Source organism: Mastigoproctus giganteus, chromosome 6 (genome assembly GCF_048544385.1).
Source record: "Mastigoproctus giganteus isolate SK-2022 chromosome 6, ASM4854438v1, whole genome shotgun sequence".
NCBI classification, from domain to species: Eukaryota; Metazoa; Arthropoda; class Arachnida; order Uropygi; family Thelyphonidae; genus Mastigoproctus; species Mastigoproctus giganteus.
In genome coordinates, this window is record NC_143580.1 from 187,169,318 (window position 1) to 187,188,870 (window position 19,553).

The 19,553-nt window shown below is 36.5% G+C and overlaps 1 protein-coding gene across 1 annotated transcript in view; it reads right to left on the reverse strand.

The window, feature by feature from the left end:
* Nucleotides 1–945: 945 nt before the first annotated feature.
* Nucleotides 946–19,553, reverse strand: part of LOC150084815 (ERO1-like protein beta) — a 217,396-nt gene continuing 198,788 nt past the window's right edge. Inside the window, exons 13-14 of the mRNA XM_090375563.1 lie at nucleotides 6,767–6,903; nucleotides 946–1,291 (exon numbers count right to left, since the gene is read on the reverse strand). Of these exons, the coding sequence (XP_090231689.1) occupies nucleotides 1,228–1,291; nucleotides 6,767–6,903 (201 nt within the window). The 3' untranslated portion in view covers nucleotides 946–1,227. The remainder of the gene's footprint in view (nucleotides 1,292–6,766; nucleotides 6,904–19,553) is intronic.

Consider the following 19,553-nt stretch of genomic DNA (forward strand, 5'->3'; position numbering starts at 1 on the left):
GATAAATATCAATAATAAACACAATACAAGTAATGGCCAAACAAGCAAATAAAAATAATGAAGTTAATAAAAATCCACTCATCTAGTTGTAAATCTGAGGAGAAATTTCACACTTCAAATTAAATTCACAAATAAGCTGTGCACCCACATTTCTGTGGTGGTTTTTTTTTTATATATATATATAAAAAAGTGTGCAGGGTATTTGAGAAAATACAGTATTTCATCTTTGGCAGTTGAAAAAAGCTGTCAAAGAAATGTATACTTATCATTGGCCAGCTTCACTTACAAGGTCTAGAAACTGAAAATACATAAGTGAAAATTACCTGTTCTTTTTACCCAACAAGAAACATCTATATTGCAGATAAACTAAATGCTTTAACACTATTTGAAATGTTTTATTAAGCAAGAAAAAAAAAAATAACTGAAGGCAAATACTTAAATATAGCTGTATTATCTTAACTAGAAATATTAAGTAATGTCTCAATTGACAAAGCTTTCTATTGCAGTATTTTGAAAAGAATAAAAATAATAATTAAAAAAATATATAAAGGAAATGGCAGATTACCTTCACCTGCTTTTATACTGTTATTAAAATATTTTAACTTAATAGCAATTTATTTTTAAGAAAAATGGACATGATCACAAGAGATATGCAGCAACACCAAAATAAAATACTTTTTTTCTCACAATTTCATACTTACATGAAATGGTATTCTATACAGCTTTATATAAGGATGAATAGTGGTTGATTATATTTGTAACAGAAGTGAGGTAGGATATTTGAACTTAAATTCCCATCTCACTCATCACATTTTAAATTATTATATACAATTTTACAAACTTTTTTATAACCTTATGTACATTTTTCAGTTTGTACCTTTTAACAGTCAAAATAAGTGCAAATTGGTACATTACTAAATTAAAAAGTAAAAACAAGTGACTGGCCCCTTCATTAAAAATAAGTTGAAGATAACATAAGTATTAGTAATAGTTCCTCTTTTAGGGGGAAAAAAAAGTTGGTCCATAATTTAACATGGTTTCCTAATACATTTTTTAGTATAAAAATTACGTATTTAGCTTTATAAAATTTAAATGCAAAATTCAAGTGATAGCACCTGTTATATTCCTTTACATGAAATTTTAAATATCAGGCAGAAGATATGCAAGAGACAAGTGCCCAACACTTCTTGGCATGCTGGAGATTTATCTGTTAGATAGCATCCCCTGCTATACAAATTCAGAACTCAGTAGTCTTCTGAAGTTTTCCAGATGATGAATACTATTAGACAACCTGAAAAAAAAAAAAAAAAAAAAAACACATTATGTATGCATGTGTATGTACATACAGAATAAGACCAATAATGTGAGATATCCATATACAGTTCTTGAAAAAGAAATGCAACTATGCCCCTCTATAACAAAGTGCCTAAATCAACCATGAAAGTTTTGTACTAAATGTTTTCTATATAGAAACTTATTTCAGAAGACAAGGGTTATGAAAATCAATGATACACATCCAATTTGATTTGTACATGGTGATCCTCTCACTGCAGAACTCAGAATTTTGCTAGTAGTTTTTACTAATGCATGAAATGACATGAAAATGGATAAACATGCCTGAGAATCTGGATCTTGGAAATGGTTCCCATCAACATCTAGGTAGAGCCATACTTGGACATCTCATATTTGTAAGCTGTAAATCATCCTCCATAATGGATTCAATTTCCTGGAAAACTATTTTCAGTTTGTCCATGGCAATGGCACTCAATATTTTATGTCAATTTGGAATTTTCTGAGATTTATTTATATTCCATCAGGTAAGGAAAAAGGTTGGTTAAATGTCATACTTCTTTTCCTCTATAAGAGCTAATGAATGAAGATGCATGGTGTCTTCCTCAAATTAACTAATTGCAGCATTTAAGCTTAATTTTTAACTATAAATATCAAAAGAACTCTTACTATTTAAACTTCTAGAAACAATCTAAAAGCACTTGCAGTTTTTTCACACATGTATTGAAAAATATATAGGGGCATATTGCATATCTTAACAGCCTTGAAGTTTACTGATATCATGTGAAGCAATAGTTCCATATTTGGCCTCCATTATATCTAATTTGTCCAGCAATAATTTAAGGTTCTTTTATGGGCTGGTTAAACATCACTGGCCCATCAGCTGTACTTTAAGCTCTTCTGGGCTGTGGTGAGAGGCTTATTCCAGTACATGTTCCCTTTTAGAAAAAAAAGTCAGATGGCCATATGCCCTTATTTACTCTAATAACCCTAAAAAAAAAAAAACTCAGTTTCTGCTGAACTTGCATATGGTATATATGACAGGTGGTTTCATCTCATTGATAATAATCCTGTATCAACTCAAGATCACCTAACTGGTTAACTAACTCATAAATCATGAGGTGGCACCTCCGTAGCCAGGTGGGAAGGAGCAGCAGTGCATAGCACACGCTTCTTGATTAGACCGGGGTTCGAGCCCGTCACCACCAAATACAGAGGATGTGGAAAGGTCGGGGAATGACCACCGCATATCCCGGAGCAATATGGCCTTAGTTGCTAATGCTCCTAAAAATCAACTAACAAATAATGAGGTACATGATTTATGTATATCAAAGAAGATGCACCCTATAATGGGGATTACTGGAAACCAAATTTTTGGGAATGCATGACATGCACAAAGGTTACCTGTGGGCTACACTGTATTTTGTAAATTGATGTATCCATGCTTCATCTGTAAACCAGGTTAGATTGAGGATTCTGCTGGAACTAACTGCAATCAGAAACATGTTTTTCCTTTTTGCCAGGCTTCAATTCTTGTATTCACATTATATGGTATGTGTAGAGCTTGGCTTTCTTAGATGTTCCTTAATTATTATTAGTGTAGCAGTACTAGTAGTAATATATGATGCACGAAAGCAAGTTTATAAAGCATCAGCAAAAAAAAAATCCTCCCACATCTATCCAACCCCTCCAATAATTTGTCAATTCTTTCTTGAATTTATTCAAACTATCCACAACAAGAGGAGGCAGCTTGCTCGTTCCCACCATTAAATGGTTGAATGCAAACCTCCACATCTATTCTGCAACCATCTTCAAGTTGAGTTTGTCACCTTATGGGTGTAGTCAGAGCAACTAGACAATTTTGTATTGCAAATCAAGTACTGTAAATTTTGTTTTGGTCAGGTGTAAACAGAGGAGGTTCAAACAGATTGTCCATGATGATCATGTTGTTTAAAAAAGGTAGGTTGAAAGAAAAGTATCCCTGTCAAGGAACACTTCTATTTCAATAAAGGATCTTTATAATTTATAACAGTTTTTTCTTTTCTAATCTATTCTGGTCTCAGATAATCACGATGGCACATGATTGCACCCTTCGCATTACAGATTTCATTGCTTCCTGCACTTATGCCTGGGTTTAGGCTATTTTGCTGACTAGTGCACTTTATGTGGTTTTTTTTTTTTTTTTTTTAATCATATTTGATTTTTGGTCCTTCCTTTCTTAAAACTTTTGGTATTATTTTAGTTAATTTATATTTTAGTAATTAACTGACAACCTTTCCAATATGAATATAGTAAAGGTTGCTGTGTAATTATGTAATTCAGAATTATCATACTTAACCTCATAGGGGCACTGTATATTTGTATTCATGCATTTTTGGTTAATTTTTTGTGATTTCTGATGCTTCTCTCTGATCAGGTATATATTTTGCTTATTGGTTGTCATATTATTGGAACTGCAAGCTGCTCAACTAAGCCCCTTGCTAGGTTTAGTGATACTGTTTGTCTTCGCAGCTATTGTGCCTGCAGCCCTTGAATGGATGGAGCATCAGCAGTTGAATTTTACTTCCTTTCACGTATTTTCATTTCTCTTCTCAATGTATGACAACTTCCAGAAGCATTTGATTAGGTGGACCTTATTTTATTCTTTCTCTAAATTCACCTTTTGGCATGTTGCAGCTTTTCATCTATGAAATTTTTTCCAGTCATTTCATGTACTTTATATTTTTCTTAAAAATTAGCATTGTTGTTGTCAAGTTCTAAGTTGACAAAGAGTTGGTTTACTAAGTTTCATTTCCCATTGGTTTGGTGCTGACAAGCATTTTACTTGTAGAAAAACTCTTATTTTCAAAAACTGTTACACATGTGAGCACTCACTGTGATTCTCTCACAATTTTCAAATATTTTGATAGCAGCTCAGGTGAATTTCTCTTTATTTGGTAATATAATTAAAAGAAATATGTAAGGTGTGGTATTGCCTTGAGTCATGAGCAAAAATTTGTGATCATAAAGTTTGAAATTTACACTACTGACTACAGAGGCATGCAAATTATGAAATGCTAACTGATGGGTGAATGACTTAGCTGCTAAATAAATACCCATACAACAATTTTACATGAAATAAAGGTGAGAAAAATGAAGACTTCTGATGGTGGATAAAACTGAATTTAAACATTCGTAGTTTGTCAGCAAACAAAGTTTGTTTGCTGACAAAAAGTATAAGGCAGACTACAAATTCGGGTTAAAAATATTTTTGACAAGTCAGTATATTACTAGCAAAGGATGTCAATGACGAATGAAACTTTTATGGGCATTTTTCACTCAGTCGCTGAGTTGGTCAGTTTCAGGCATGGAAAACAAGTCTTTCCCCCCCCACCCAAACAAACCAGTTTTTTATCCAGCAAAACAAAAACATGCAATTTATGGATGTAATACAAATGGGCAGATGAGATTAGGTTTTGGGTGGTCATATATAAGTTGTAAAATAGTACAAATAACAAAATGCAGGTTGTCCTCAGCCTTGCAGCAGTTTTTATTCTGAGAAAAGGTGATACATTGAAACTGATTTTCTCATAAAACATAATAGGGGGTTATGCTTCTGACTATTAACGTAATATGCAACTTTTACAGATATGAATATTAAATGCTTTATATTTGTAGATCAAATACTGTTCTTCAAAAATTCTTTGCAAGTGTGTAAACGTGATCCAACCACTTCCAAGAAGAAACTTCAATAACCTATGTTATCACTTTTCTCTTCACCTCTATAGACTCTGCTACATTTCTTCACTTCCAAGAAGAAAACTTCAATAACCTATGTTATCACTTTTCTCTTCACTTTTTCTTTTCTCTGTGTTACCACTTTTCTCTTCACCTCTATAGACTCTGCTACATTTCTTCACTTCCAAGAAGAAAACTTCAATAACCTATGTTATCACTTTTCTCTGTGTTACCACTTTTCTCTTCACCTCTATAGACTCTCTGCTACATTTCTTTACAGCACTACCACTGAACAATGATCATTCTTTTTTATCAGCTATTTTAGTAAATCAAAAGCCAAAACTACACAAGACATTTATCACTGGGGGTAATAGCAGGAGGCATCTTGACCAGAACATTAAAAGTAGTACTGTATCAGCAGTATTGCGAGTGCAATTTATCTCACATGCATTTGCAAAACATTCCCATTAAGTAATAATGTTGGTGGCATTTCACATAAGTGTGGATTGACATAAATTAAACTAATGTTTGATTTTGAAGTTAGAACCACCTGTATGGACTATAAAGTGTTTAAGGGCAAAGGCTTAATGCTATGAGGTAGAGTGACTATCATGTAGGTTAGTGCAAATGCATCATTTTAACATAGCTATCTACCAAAGTAGTTGAATTAATTAAATTAATTAATTACATCGGCATCATTTTGGTTATATCTCATATTGTGAATGCCTTCACAGCGAGTTGCCTTTGTATTGTTGCCTCAAATAAATAACACTTCACCAGTGGAGAAGACTATTGTTATTTATTCTCAGCAGATACCACCACCCAGGCGGCACCATTTCAAAGTTTGTTAGCTTCTCTTCAGTGGGTGGGTGGGCAAGTGCCCTGGTGTTGCAATAGTGACAACCCAGTTATGAAGTATAACTTCACAATATGAGAGATGCCTGATGGTGTGTAGTGATATAGACTATAAAGTGTTTAAGGGCAAAGGGCTCCTGCTACAAGGTAGAATGACTATCTTGTAGGTTAGTGCAAATGCATCATTTTAACTTAGCTATCTCCCAATGTAGTTGAATTAATTACATTGGCATTGTTTTGGTTATCTCATATTGTGAATGCCTTCACAACAAGTTGCCATGGGATTGTACTACCTCAAATAAATAACACTTCACCAGTGGAGAAGACTATTGTTATTTATTGGTTATTGTTATTTGGTTTTTAGGAGCATTAGCAACTAAGGCCATATTGCTCCGGGATATGCGGTGGTCATTCTCTGACCTTTCCGCATCCTCCGTATTTGGTGGTGACGGGCTCGAACCCCGGTCTAATCGAGAAGCGTGTGCTACGCACTGCTGCTGCTGCTCCTTCCCACCTGGCTACGGAGGCGCCATTTTTTTTTTTTTTATTTATTGGTACCTGCCCACCCACCGAAGAGAAGCCAACAAGCTCTGAAACGGTGCCATCTGAGTGGTGGTATCCGCCGAGAATAAATAACAATAGTCTTCTCCACTGGTGAAGTATTATTTATTCAAGGTAGTACAATACCATGGTAACTCGTTGTGAAGGCATTCAGAATATGAGATAAACCAAAACGATGCCAATGTAATTAATTAATTCACTGTGGTAGATAGCTATGTTAAAATGATGCATTTGCACTAACCTACGTGATAACCACCTGTATGTTAATACATTTGCAACTAACTGTAACTAAAAATATCATTTTGCTTATTTTTTTTTTTGGTAATAAAAAAAGTATCCATACCTCCCAAAAGCATTAAATAATGATACAATTTCTGGTCTGGCAAGCTGAAATCTTCCTCTCTTCATCTGAGGCAGTGTAAAATCTGCTCCTCTGCTTCCAGAAAATAAAATTTTGAAAGCAGTACCTAGACCCTGTATCTGAAATGAAATATACAAGTATATTCTTTAACAAGGAAGTAAGGAAAAAATATATATACAGGGTGTCTCAAAAATACACGGCATAACTTCAGGAATGAGTTCCTCATAGGTAGACAATAAAAATATTTTATATCAATATAGTTCTGGAAATGCTTGGTTCTCGAGTTATTAACCAGAATGTCTTATCTCCCACATGTGATTTCCTTCATCACAAGGTACTTTTCTTTTTTTTTTTTTATTAACACACAACTGTATATACATTCTCTAATATACATTAATCAATTTATATACAGATTTTATATACATACTCTTATATATACTGTACATTTGATTGTGTGTGTCCTGATAAGAAGGGTGGCTCCTAGACATAAGCCCATCTCCACCTTTTACTCCTGTAAAATCTCAGAACGTCTACAAAACAGGCCTGAAAAAGAGTGTTATTTCAGGCCATTTCGCCACCAGGGATTAACCAACACCTGGATCAACCATTCTTGGAGTGTGCTGTAATGCACAAATCCTGCACCTACCGGAAGTAGTGCTATACTGGTAGGTGCCAACAATCCTGCCCCAAGGCTGCCCAAACTTGGAGGCCAGCGAAAAAAAAAAATTTCCAACTAAGAACAATGTATACTTGTTGAGACAAAAGCAACATTATACAAATATTTACATGTAAATAGCAAATACATACACTTAGAATGACATTAACTTAACAATAACACTTAGAAACATTAACCTGTTTCTACACCCAAAAGAGAAAGTGCAATACTATTGACATAAAGCTTCCAGGTCTGAGGCTCCCAAGCCCAGATGCAATCAAGCAAAACTCCCAACATACACTGCCAGTTCATTTTCTGATAGGTTCCTTATAATTGATCTCTTAGAGAACACTGCAGCAGCAAAAACCTGCAATGCCTGAAAATTAGACAGTCCGTTCACAAACTCCTGCACGTTGTTTTCAGCTAGATCTGGAATCAGTTCGAAAAGACGACGCCTCTCAACATTATAAAATGGGCAATGAAACAGTATGCAGCCAAGTTTCCGCCTCACCACAAGAACACCACGGATCTGGCTCCAGACCCATGAACATAATTTGTCTCGAAAGGACCCATGTCCTGTCAGCACATAGTTGGTGAACATTGAAGGACAAAACCATAACGAAACTGTTTTAGAAGTAGCAAAGTCCACAGCAGGAATAATATTCCTAGTTATTACTCCCACCTCCGACGACATCCACCGATTCCTCCAAATCTCTATTAGTTCATTCCAGATTCTAAGTTTCTCCTCCTTAACACTGGCATCCAGGTTGATGGAAATGTCCAAATAATTAGTAGGGATTCCCTTTCTCATAGCATATAACATTCCACGATATGCAATGTAGAGATCAAGAGGAATAGATCCAGCAATTACCTGTAGCGCAGCCGTAGATACCGTCCTCGGGGCATGCAATAGGGCCAACAACATAGAGCTTTGTAATGACATGAGTTTGTTTTTTATTTTTACTTTAATCACTGATCCCGACCACACACCAGCTACATAAGCAACAATTGGCAGGAAGATAGTTTTGTAATACAGTGACATCGTTTGTTAAGTCCCCATTCTTTTTTGGAGATTCTAATCACCGTAGACGTGAATTTCTTGATTTTATCATTGAGGTGTGATACGTGCAAATGGAATCCCAACCTATCATCACAAGGTACTGACAGAATCTGGTGGTTTTCCATTCTGACCACGTACTCAAATCAGGAGCAAGCAAATATGAACTTTATGTACAGTTTGGCGGATGGCAATGCTCTGGAGGCTTGTCATTTGTACTAACAAGGTTTCCAGAACGAAGATGTCCAAACAGGAAACCTTTTGAAGGTATCCATCGCACCTTTGTGAACGTGGGACCTTTACACTTGTACTGCTGACAGAGGAGGACCAAGATCTACGGCTCCTGAAGTACAGGAGGAGATTTTGGATGTCGTGCATGCCACTCCTGGAATCAGCACACGCAGAATAGCAATGCAACTGGTTGTTCAACATTCGACTGTTTGGAGAGTGTTGCGAGAACACCAACTATATCCTTACCATCTGCATTGGGTACAGGCCTTGTCACCAGCAGATTACCCTGCATGAGTAATGTTCTGCCAATGGTTCTTGCAGCAGTGTGGTACAACTCACTTTCCTGCCTTAGTGATATTGACAGATGAAGTGCAGTTCATACAAGATGTAATCCAAAACTTTTGCAATCAGCATGTATGGGCTGAGGAAAACCCCCATGCAATTCTTCCATCACATCACCAACAGCGGTTCAGCCTCAACATCTGGGTGGGTGTTTTTGGCGATAAGTTATTTGGGCCCCATGTACTTCAAAACAAACTCACAGGGCAGGCATACAGAAACTTTCTGGAAAACAACATGCCTGATTTCTTGGACGACACACCACTGATCATTCGTCAACAAGCACACTTCATGCATGATGGCACTCCTGCACGTTTCGGCCACCCAGCCCGCAATTACCTGAATCGAACATTTCCTGGTCGGTGGATAGGTAGAGGTGGACCAACTGCCTGGCCTCCACACTCACTGATTTAAACCCACTAGATTTCGGCTTGTGGGGCCATTTAAAGTCATTGGTGTATTTGACTCCGGTAGCTGATGTGGAAACTCTCCACAATCGAATTGTGGCAGGTTGTGAGACAATACGAAACATGCCAGGAATTTGGCAGAGTCTTTGCGAGTCCACGAGACGTCGATGTGAGGCCTGTATTCAGCCAGAAGGTGGACATTTTGAACAATTACTATAAGGTGATGTGAACAGTTAAGTGTCATAGACAGACTTTCAAAACTCTGAAACCAAGCATTTCTGGAACTATGTTGATATAAAATATTTTTATTGCCTACATATGAGGAACCCATTCCTGAAGTTATGCCGTGTATTTTTGAGACACTCTGGATATAGGCAACATGTAGTACAACATAAAAAGAATTGGGTTTGCTGCATCTTATTTTAAAAATCTGATATTGTATATGTTGAAAATCTGACAGAATACAGTAACAAATTTACAATAACTCTTCAATGAAATATAAAAATTAACCTAGAAAATACTTTTTCTGGGTTAATTTTTATATTTCTTTTTTATGGACTTTTTAAAAAGGCCTGTATAACAGGCAGAAATTGGTTAAGAATAAGACAAATATTAAAATTATAAAAACCAACAGACAACAGTCTGTCACAGTAACTCTCTGTACTTGATAACTGGGGGATCAAAACAGCATTTCCAAATAAACTGATGCTGCAGCAATATTCATCTTACTATGGTGCATTTCACCTTTAGCAAGATTTTTTTTATTTTTTATTATTGAAATCTAAAAGTGAGAGTGGTTTAAGTGGAAAAATTAAGAGCTTGTTCATATGCTGTATTGAAAGGCAACATGGGATTAACAATTAAATTTCAAAAATAAAAAACACTACTCCATGTAAATTTGAAAAAGTGGAAAGTGTAAATTAGCAAAACCGGAAAAGAAAATTGCCTACACAAAGGCACAAATGAAATTCAGTTTACTCAATAATATTGCATTTATGTCAATCAAAGAAGACTATACCCACTGGAAAGAAACAGTTTTTAAAAACATTATGGAAGACTACGAGTCCAAAGACATACATTGATGTCTTTGTTACGTTTTAATGTTAATGAAACATGTCTATTTTTTAAATATGTTTGCTGAACAAGACACTGACATTTAAAGGTGATAAATGTTTAGGTGGTAAAAATAGTAAAGAGCGAATTACACTCTTGGTTGCAAATATGGCTGGTAACAAAAAATAACTTTAGTAATGAGCAAAAGTAAACAATCCCAATGTTTCAAAGGAGTAAAGTTGTTAGAGTTGGACTACAACAAAAAACCTTGAATGACAAGTGCAATTTTTGAGCAGTGGATTTTAAATTTCGATAAGCAATTGCCCTGCCCACCTTCACTTGGTAATTTCAAAACTTACAAGTGTGAAACTTGTTTTCTTCCTTCTGAATAATTCGTCTTAACTGCAGCCAATGGACCAAGGCATTATCAAGAATCTGAAAATGCACTACCGAAGTGCATATAAAAAAAAAAATTATATTGAGAATAGAAACCAACCAACCTATAGATTCTGTTATAGATTTATGGATGTGCATATCAGAGTTGCTGAAAGTGTGGAGTCAAGATGTGACTCCACATCTTGACTCAACATGTTTCGCAAAAGCCGGTTTTACTAAAAATGCTAATTAACAGATATGAACTACAAGATAATGAGCAATCGTGAGAAGAGTTCCAAGTGAGGTGTGATCAGTTGAGAAATTGTTCTTGATAATGAGGAGTTCATAGCGATTTTTAAAAAATTTCTTTTTATGTAAACCCCAAACACGAGAGGTATTAGAACCTATAGTACTTAGTACCACGTTTGGGTTGGAGGTTGAGAAGACGAAAGAAGATATTTGTTGACATTGGACTTAAACTTCTGTAGACTGTGATTTTCAGGAAGGTTGTTCCAGAAAATGGCAATTGAATGAATAAACGAGGAAGATGAAAAGTTTGTTCTGCGAGTTTGAAGTTGGACAGTAAATGGATGTTGGCTAATGGCTGCACATGTTCGGACTGTTTTGAAAGAGAGAGTGGGAATTATGGAAGCTATTCAGAAGAACAGTGCCCATGGAAGTATCTGTAGAAGAGGCATGCAGCAGAAACAGTAAGTCTATGAGATAGTGGAGAGAATCTGTTTGAGATGAATCATTAATTAACCTAACTGCCCTCTTCTGAATGGAATCAAGCCTGAGAGGGGTTTTGGGGGCACCACCCCAGATGTGGGAACAATATTCCATGGTAGGGCAGATTTGCAATTTATACAGAGTGAGCAGCTGTTTGGAAGAAAAGTAATGCCGAGAGCAAAAGAGAAAACAAAGTTTTTTAGATGCAGAGGAAGCAATATTTATAATGTGCTTGTGCCAAGAGAGATTAAAAGTCAGGGTAATCCCCAAAAGAGAGATATCATTTTGCCAAGAAATCGGCGTGTCGCCAAAGATAAGCATAGGAGCAGAAGAATCCTTTTTGCGAGATATAAGACAAGACTGAGTTTTAGAAGGGTTGAAATCATCTTAGTTGTCTTTGCCCCACTGGAGAATTACCTGAAGATTGGCATTTAGGGAATTGGTAGCAGATTTTCGAGAAGTTGAAGCTGATTGAGCAGGGCAAGGTTTCTCAAAATAGAAAGTGGAATGCAATGTGCTATCATCGGCAAAACTATGGATAGGATTTCCAGTCAATGGAAGAAGGTCATTAATATACAAGAGGAAAAGAGTGGGGGAAAGAACTGAACCTTAGGGGACACCGGCATTAGTGGAGAAGTTAGAAGGCAGAACGCCATCTACCGTCACCCTCACTGAGCGATTAGAGAGAAAACTGGATAACCAATTACAAAAAACAGTTGACAAACCATAAGATGGAAGCTTGTTTAGAAGACCTTTATGCCAAACACAATCAAAAGCCTTTGAGATGTCAAGAGCAACTGCTTGTGTTTCACCAAACTTTTCCATTGAATTATTCCACAAATGGGTAACATAAGCCAGAATATCACTAGTGAATCGACACTGACGAATCTATACTGGCAATCGTTGATCAGATGGAAGGTTTCTAGGTAGTTTATTAGTTGGCAGTTAATTGATTTCTCCATTACTTTAGAAAGAGCAGAAGTAATTTCAATGGGATGATAATTGGATGGGAAGAATTTGTCACCTTTTTAGGAACTGGCTGGATATGAGTAAATTTCCAAGCAGAAGAAAAAACAACTTTGGAATAAGAAAGTGAAAAAAAGGCAGCAAAGAATAGGAGTAAGTTCAGGAGCACAGGTTTTGAGAACAAGTGGAGAAATACCATTGGGACCTGGAGCTTCCTTAGCATCAAGATTCGTGAAAATCCTTTTGCCGGAAGACCACATGAGGCATTGAATGGAGCAAGTTGGGAGGGTTTTACCAAGGTCATTAATACACGAGTTGGAAGAAAAATGGGATGCTAGCAGGACAGCTTTATCCAAGGCTGAAGTGACAACTGAACCATCTGGTTTGAACAGAGGTTCTGTTTGAAATGAGCAAAAGTTGTGGCCAATAGCTTTGGCAAGAGACCAGAATGCTTGGCTACCATTAGGGCAAGAAGCAAGTTTTCTACTCTTAGCCTGTTCAAACTCTAGTTTGATCTGATTAATAACTGCTTTACAATTGTTGCGAGCTTTGGTATAGGCAGAAAATGAAACTGAAGAATTAGAAACAAGCCAATTACGATATGCAACGTTCTTCTCTTGAACAGCCTTAGCACATTTATTGGAAAACCAAGGTTTAGACAAAGGACGAGATTTTAAAGTGTAGCGTGTTATAAAGGATTCCATTCCTGCAAGAATAATTTCACTGACACGATCTGAGCAAACGACATCAGAAGTTTTGAAACAGTAATCCAACCAAAGAAAAGAAATCTCGCAGGTCATCCCATTTTGCATTCTTGTAATGCCAAACAACACAAGGTTGGGAATAGCCAAGAGATTGTGATCACAATCTCATGGTGATAACAAAATTGAGATAACAATCTCAATTTTGCTTCAATTGTTTACTAAATTTATTATCTGTTGAAGGGAATCAAAAAATAAAAGTATAAAATGCTCATAATCCACAACTGGATTTGATCATATTTAGCAACGAACAACTGCACTGTACTGCAAGAAATTCATTTACTTAGTATTATGGATTCCATTTCACAATACTAAATAAATTATCTTGTTTTCCGACCCACCGAACACTGTCGATAACATCAGCAAATATTGATTTATTTATCATACTACACTAAGCTAATGCAGTAAAACCTGTTACGCTTTACTGTAATTATCACAATGCTAAATTAATTATATCCTTAGCTAAAAAAAAGTGATTAAAACCTTCAAAATGCTTATTACAATTAAAACCCTTCTATTCTTCTATGCTATCTTCTTATATATTCTTCTATGCAATTACACTACAATATTCCAGCCAGCCAAAACACCAATATGATAGCGGTACGAGTAGTGAGCTGTAACTTACAAAGTCACTAGCTAAATTTAAAAAAAAAAAAAAAAAAAAAAAAAAAAAATAAGCTAAAGAATGCTGCTAAGCCTATTTAATCTATTTATAAAACACAAATTAATATGTTAACTAATCAAAAAATACAACAGATGTATGCCCAAGAGGTGATTAAACTCTTCAAAATACTTATTATAATTTAAACCTTGCTATTCTTCTGAGCTACTGATTATGCTACAACATTACCGCCAAAAAAAACTGCTACGATAGCTGTGGGAGTAGCGAGTTGTAACGTCTGCTGTTGTTAAAGCTTCATTTCATTTCAACTTTTTTCCTGAAAACTTAGCAGTCTCCGATGAACAAGGTGAAAGGTTTCACCAAAATATTTCTCAAATGGAAAAAGATAGCATGGAAAATGGAATCCAAATACATTGACAGACTTCTTCTGAATTGGCTTCTATAATTCCCACTCTCAAAAGTAGTCCCGAACACATTGCAACCAGTCAACACCCTTTTACTGTCCAACTTCAAACTCACAGAACCAGCTTTTCTTCTTCCTCATTCAACTTCTGTTTTCTGGAACAACCTTCATATGTATTTCCTGAAAATTACAATCTACAGAAGTTAAAGTCTAATGTCAACAAATATCTTCTTTCATCTTCTCAACCCCCAACCCATGCGCGGTACTAAGTACTATAGGTTCTAATACCTCTCGTGTTTGGGGTTTTCATTAAAAAAAAAAAAAAAAAAAAACTACTGTTGGAATCTCATGTGGGAGGCACCATCGGACGATTATAAATAAGTGTTCTTTTATCAGATAAAGATTTTTGTAAATAGAATAATTTTAATACACTACTTATTTTTTTCATATTTAGTACTGTATGTAAGATTTTCTGCCGACCAGGCTAGCCGGGTGGGTAAAGTGCCTGCCTGGCAACCCAAAGGTCGCGGGTTTGAATCCCGTCTCGGGCTTGGATCAAAGTACTGCAAAAACCTTGGGAAGGCACTATGGCCACAGAAGCCGATGCGCAACAACTACCAAAAAAAAAAAAAAAAAAAAAAAAAAAAAGTAACATTTTTCTATAAAATACCTTAAAATTGGTGAGTGTTACAGTAATATGGTTGCCATATTTGAATTCAGCAATGTCAAATCTACAAGAATCACCTTGAATTTTAACAGGGAGTGAAAAAAAATTTTTTTTGCTGACCAGTGTAATTTTTTTTTACATAGCAGTAGAATTTTATAATGTAATTTGTGGTATTGATTCTGAAAAAAATATAAATTCACTGTAATAATATATGGATATACTACTAAGCAAGTTGTAAGAAATAAAAACTTTAACACATGAATACTGTTTTAATTAGTTTATTGTTGAGTAAAATATAAAATTGTACAACTTTGTCTTAAACAGTCCGAATATTAGAAGTCTTAAACAGTCCCAATATTAGAATATCTTAATCTCAATTAAGTGGCTGTTTTCTGTATTGTATATTGAATTCTGTCTTCAGACCAAGTGTTAAGTTCTCAAGTTGCTAGTATGGGATCACTGCAGGCACTTAATTGCTAAGAACTGCTTAATGTTTCCTTCTCCGTAGTTACAAGCATGATTTTAATTTAGATATTGGGGCTGATTAGGGAAAAGCTAATAATTATATCCTTTTCCTAACATAAATTAATAAAAACAATATCCCATGGAAAAGTATGATTTCTAAAAACTTAATCTATTATACATCGACAAAACTATTTTCGGATATAAATTTGTCCATGATGTCACTCAAGTTCTGCTTCTGTGAAGACAAATCGCATGTCATTTGAAAAGTCTTGACAAGAAATTTTTTAATTATGAAATTACATAATTGAATAATCACTTTTGTTGTCAAGTTCTGCAATTTGGCTGTTCATTACTGTTTTGACAACAGATAAGGGTATTATTATAAGCAATTTAGCAAGAGAAAACTTCACGTACACCAATGGATATAAGCAGTGCAGATTGGAATTTGGGTAGTGCAATGTGTACAGAAATGATAGACAGGACATGAAGGGAGGAGGGGTTATGCAGTTAATTAAGAAACGTGCCAAATCTAAGGATGTGCATCCAATTGACACTGGTGGACAATGCAATATTGTGTCAGTGTGGTGTGACATAAGCACTGAGAAAGGGTAAATGAGAGTAGGTGTGTGTTATATGCCTAATGAATCTGATGAGTATAATGAGCATTTGTGCAGAGAAATAGAGGGGGCCAGTAAATCAGAATGTCTTATAATGGGGGATTTTAACTTTCCAGATATTCACTGGACTTGTGGGTTGGTCACTCACACGAGGGTGGTTCAATAAAGAATCACCCTGACCTAGCTGCAGAGGTGCTAGCCTGTTGATTCTTGGCACAGGTTTTAGTCCTTTTCTACATAGCCACTGTGCAGATTTACACATTTCCCCATTGATGGATGAGGCTACGGATACTGTTTTTGTAGAAGTGGTGAGGTTGGTCTTTGAACCATGACTGTTGCAGAAATGAGTGTCTCGTTGTCAGGGAAGTGGGTCCCCTGAAGAAATGATTTGAGGGAAGGAAACAAGAAGTCTGATGGTGCAAGATCAGGTGAGTAGGCTGGATGGGGCAGTATTTCATATCCACAAGTGGCCACTTGTGTTGTTGCAATTTCAGAAATGTGAACTGGGGCATTGTCTTGAAACATTCTCACACCTTAGGACAGCATGCCACGCCTACATGTTTTGATTTTCTCCCGTAATTTTGTGAATAATTTGGCATAATAGGCACCTGTAATTGTTCTGCCTTTTGACAGGTAATCAATCATTATTACGCCTTTCTCATCCCAAATCACTGTCAGCAGGACCTTTCCTACTGATGCTTGGACCCTTCCCTTCTTGAGGGGGTGGAACCGTGATGTCTCAATTCCATGGACTGCTTTTTTACTTTCAGGGTCGAAATGGTGTATCCAACTTTCATCATGAGTGATTAGACGAGAGAAAAAGTCTCTCATTTTTTCGGCACAGGGCTAACAACTCTTGTGATTTCTGTTGTCGATTGGCCTTCTGGAAACCAGTCAATAATCAGGGAATCCATCTTGCACTCAATCAACGTAAATGGAGTTGGTCATGAAGGACTGTTTCAAGAGAGCCCACACTAATCTTCACCTCCTGGAACAATTCAAGCACAGATATCCGGCGATCTGCCAGATTAATGACCTGGAATGGGCTCAGATTCTACTGATGTCCAACCACACCTAACCTGTCCATGATAGTGCTTCACACAATGCCATTGGATGGGGCTTCAACCTTATATACAGCAGTCATCTCGTGGATTTCTTTAGATTTCCCCTTCAAGAACAGATACTAGATTACAACACTGGTTTCAACTTTGTTCATGATGCTACTTCATCACACGTTCAGCTCTGTAAGAGAAAAACAAATTAAGACACAGGGCTGAAATTTTACACCTTTAGTAAAGAGATATGTATGATGCTACACACAAAATATCATGACTGCGATATGTGGAAGTACTTGAGGGCGACTCTTTATTGAACCACCCTCATACACTAGCAACACTTTTTTGGATTTATTGGATGATGTTTTCTACAGCAGTATGTTCAAGAGGCAACCAGAGGGAGTAATACTCTTGATCTGATTATCAGCAGTGATTCTTCATGCATCAAGAATCTGCAGATAAAGGAACCACTAGGTGGCAGTGATCACAGTGTACTTAAAGATGTAAGTAGCATAAGAGGTAAGGGTTTTTGCTTTCGTAAAGACGACTACAGTGGTCTCAAAGTTTTTACATTCTATAAAAACGCGCCAACATCATTCTCAATTAGATCACCTTGCAAGTGCCTAGTCTCCAAAAGCTGCAATTTGAATAACTTAAGCTTTTCTTGATAACACCAATCCTTTGTTCTCCTCACCAACCTCGTTGCCCTTCTCTGTACCCGTTGTAACATCATCAGTTGATCCTAACTGATGATGATGGGATCAACTGATGATGTTACCAATGATGAATTCTAAATAGGAATCTTTCATGGACTTAGTCTTGGAGGGTTCTAGGCTTTTCATACCAACTAAGAAATACTGTTGAAGATCTAGACCTAAATGGATATCAGATGAATTAATGCAGCTTGTGGCAGAGAAGAAATATGCATGGGATGCATATAAATTATCAGGCGACACAGAGGCCTATGGCAGATATAAGTACATAATCAAGTCACAAAGGATATTAGGCAGATTACAAGAAATCTTTGGCAAAAGATGCAAAGAAAAACAGCAAAGACTTCTTTTCTTAATTAAACTCTAGAAGGAAAGGGATGAATCAGATTGGTCCACTTAACATTGATGGTTTGACTACTGATGATCACACTCAGCTAGTTGATAAACTGAATGATTATTTTGCCTCTATGTTCCACATGAGGAATCTGTAGGGAAGTGGAGGCCATACGTTTATCAAATTCTAACAGGGAGCTTGATTTTTAATAACTGAGAGCAAAGTGAAGGAAAAATTGTTGAAGTTAAACATAAGGCACCTGGGGTGAATGGGATCTATCCAGTTATTTTAAATGAGGCAGCAAAGGAAGTAAGCAAACCCTTAGCCATAATTATGGGAGCATCCTTGGACTCAGGGAAGGTCCCCACGGACTGGAGATGTGCAAATGTATCCCCAATTCACAAAGGGTGACACGAGTAATTACAGACCAGTTAGTTTGACTTCTGTTCTGGGTAAAATGATGGAGTCACTGATTAAAGATGCATTGCAGGATCATCTAGCACGACTGCAGCAATAATTCAGACACAGCATGAGTTTGTTAAGGGAAAGTCTTGTCTGACAAACTTCATTGGTTATTATGATGTGGTTACAAAGGAACTGGATGCAAAAAATAATTTTGATATCATATATTTGGATTTCAGGAAAGCTTTTCACACTGTTGCGCATGGAAGACTACTGTACAAATTGGAGCAGAATGGTATTAAGGATAAGTTGCTACAATGGATAAAAGGATAGTTGAGTGGGAAAAGACAGAGGGTGGTAATCAATATGCACCACTCTTCGTGGACTAAATGTTATTAGTGGAGTCCCACAAGGTTCCGTGTTGGGTCCACTGTTGTTTTGTATATTTATCAATGATACTGATGAAGGTATATCAGGCTTAGTGTCAAAGTTTGCAGATGATACAAAGGTTCGCAGGGTTGTTAATGACAGTAATGGCAGTGTGCTACTGCAACAGGATCTAGAAAATTTGGGAAGATGGGCTGAGGAAGTGGGAACTGAAATTTAATATTGACAAATGTAAAGTACTGCATATGGGTAGCAGTAACCCCAGAGTAACGTATCAACCATGTGGTACTACACTGGGGGTAGTGGAGAATGAAAAGGACCTGGGGGTAATTGTGCAGTCAGATATAAAATTTTCTGAGCAGTGCAAAAAGGCTGCAAGAGTAGCTCCCGGTGTCTTGTCAATAATATACAGGAATTTTGCTAGCAGGGATAAGGGGGGGGGGATTGTCCCCTTGTATACGGCAGTGGTCAGGCCACACCTTGACTATTGTGTACAGGTCTGGAGGCCTCATTTTAGGAAAGATGTAGAGC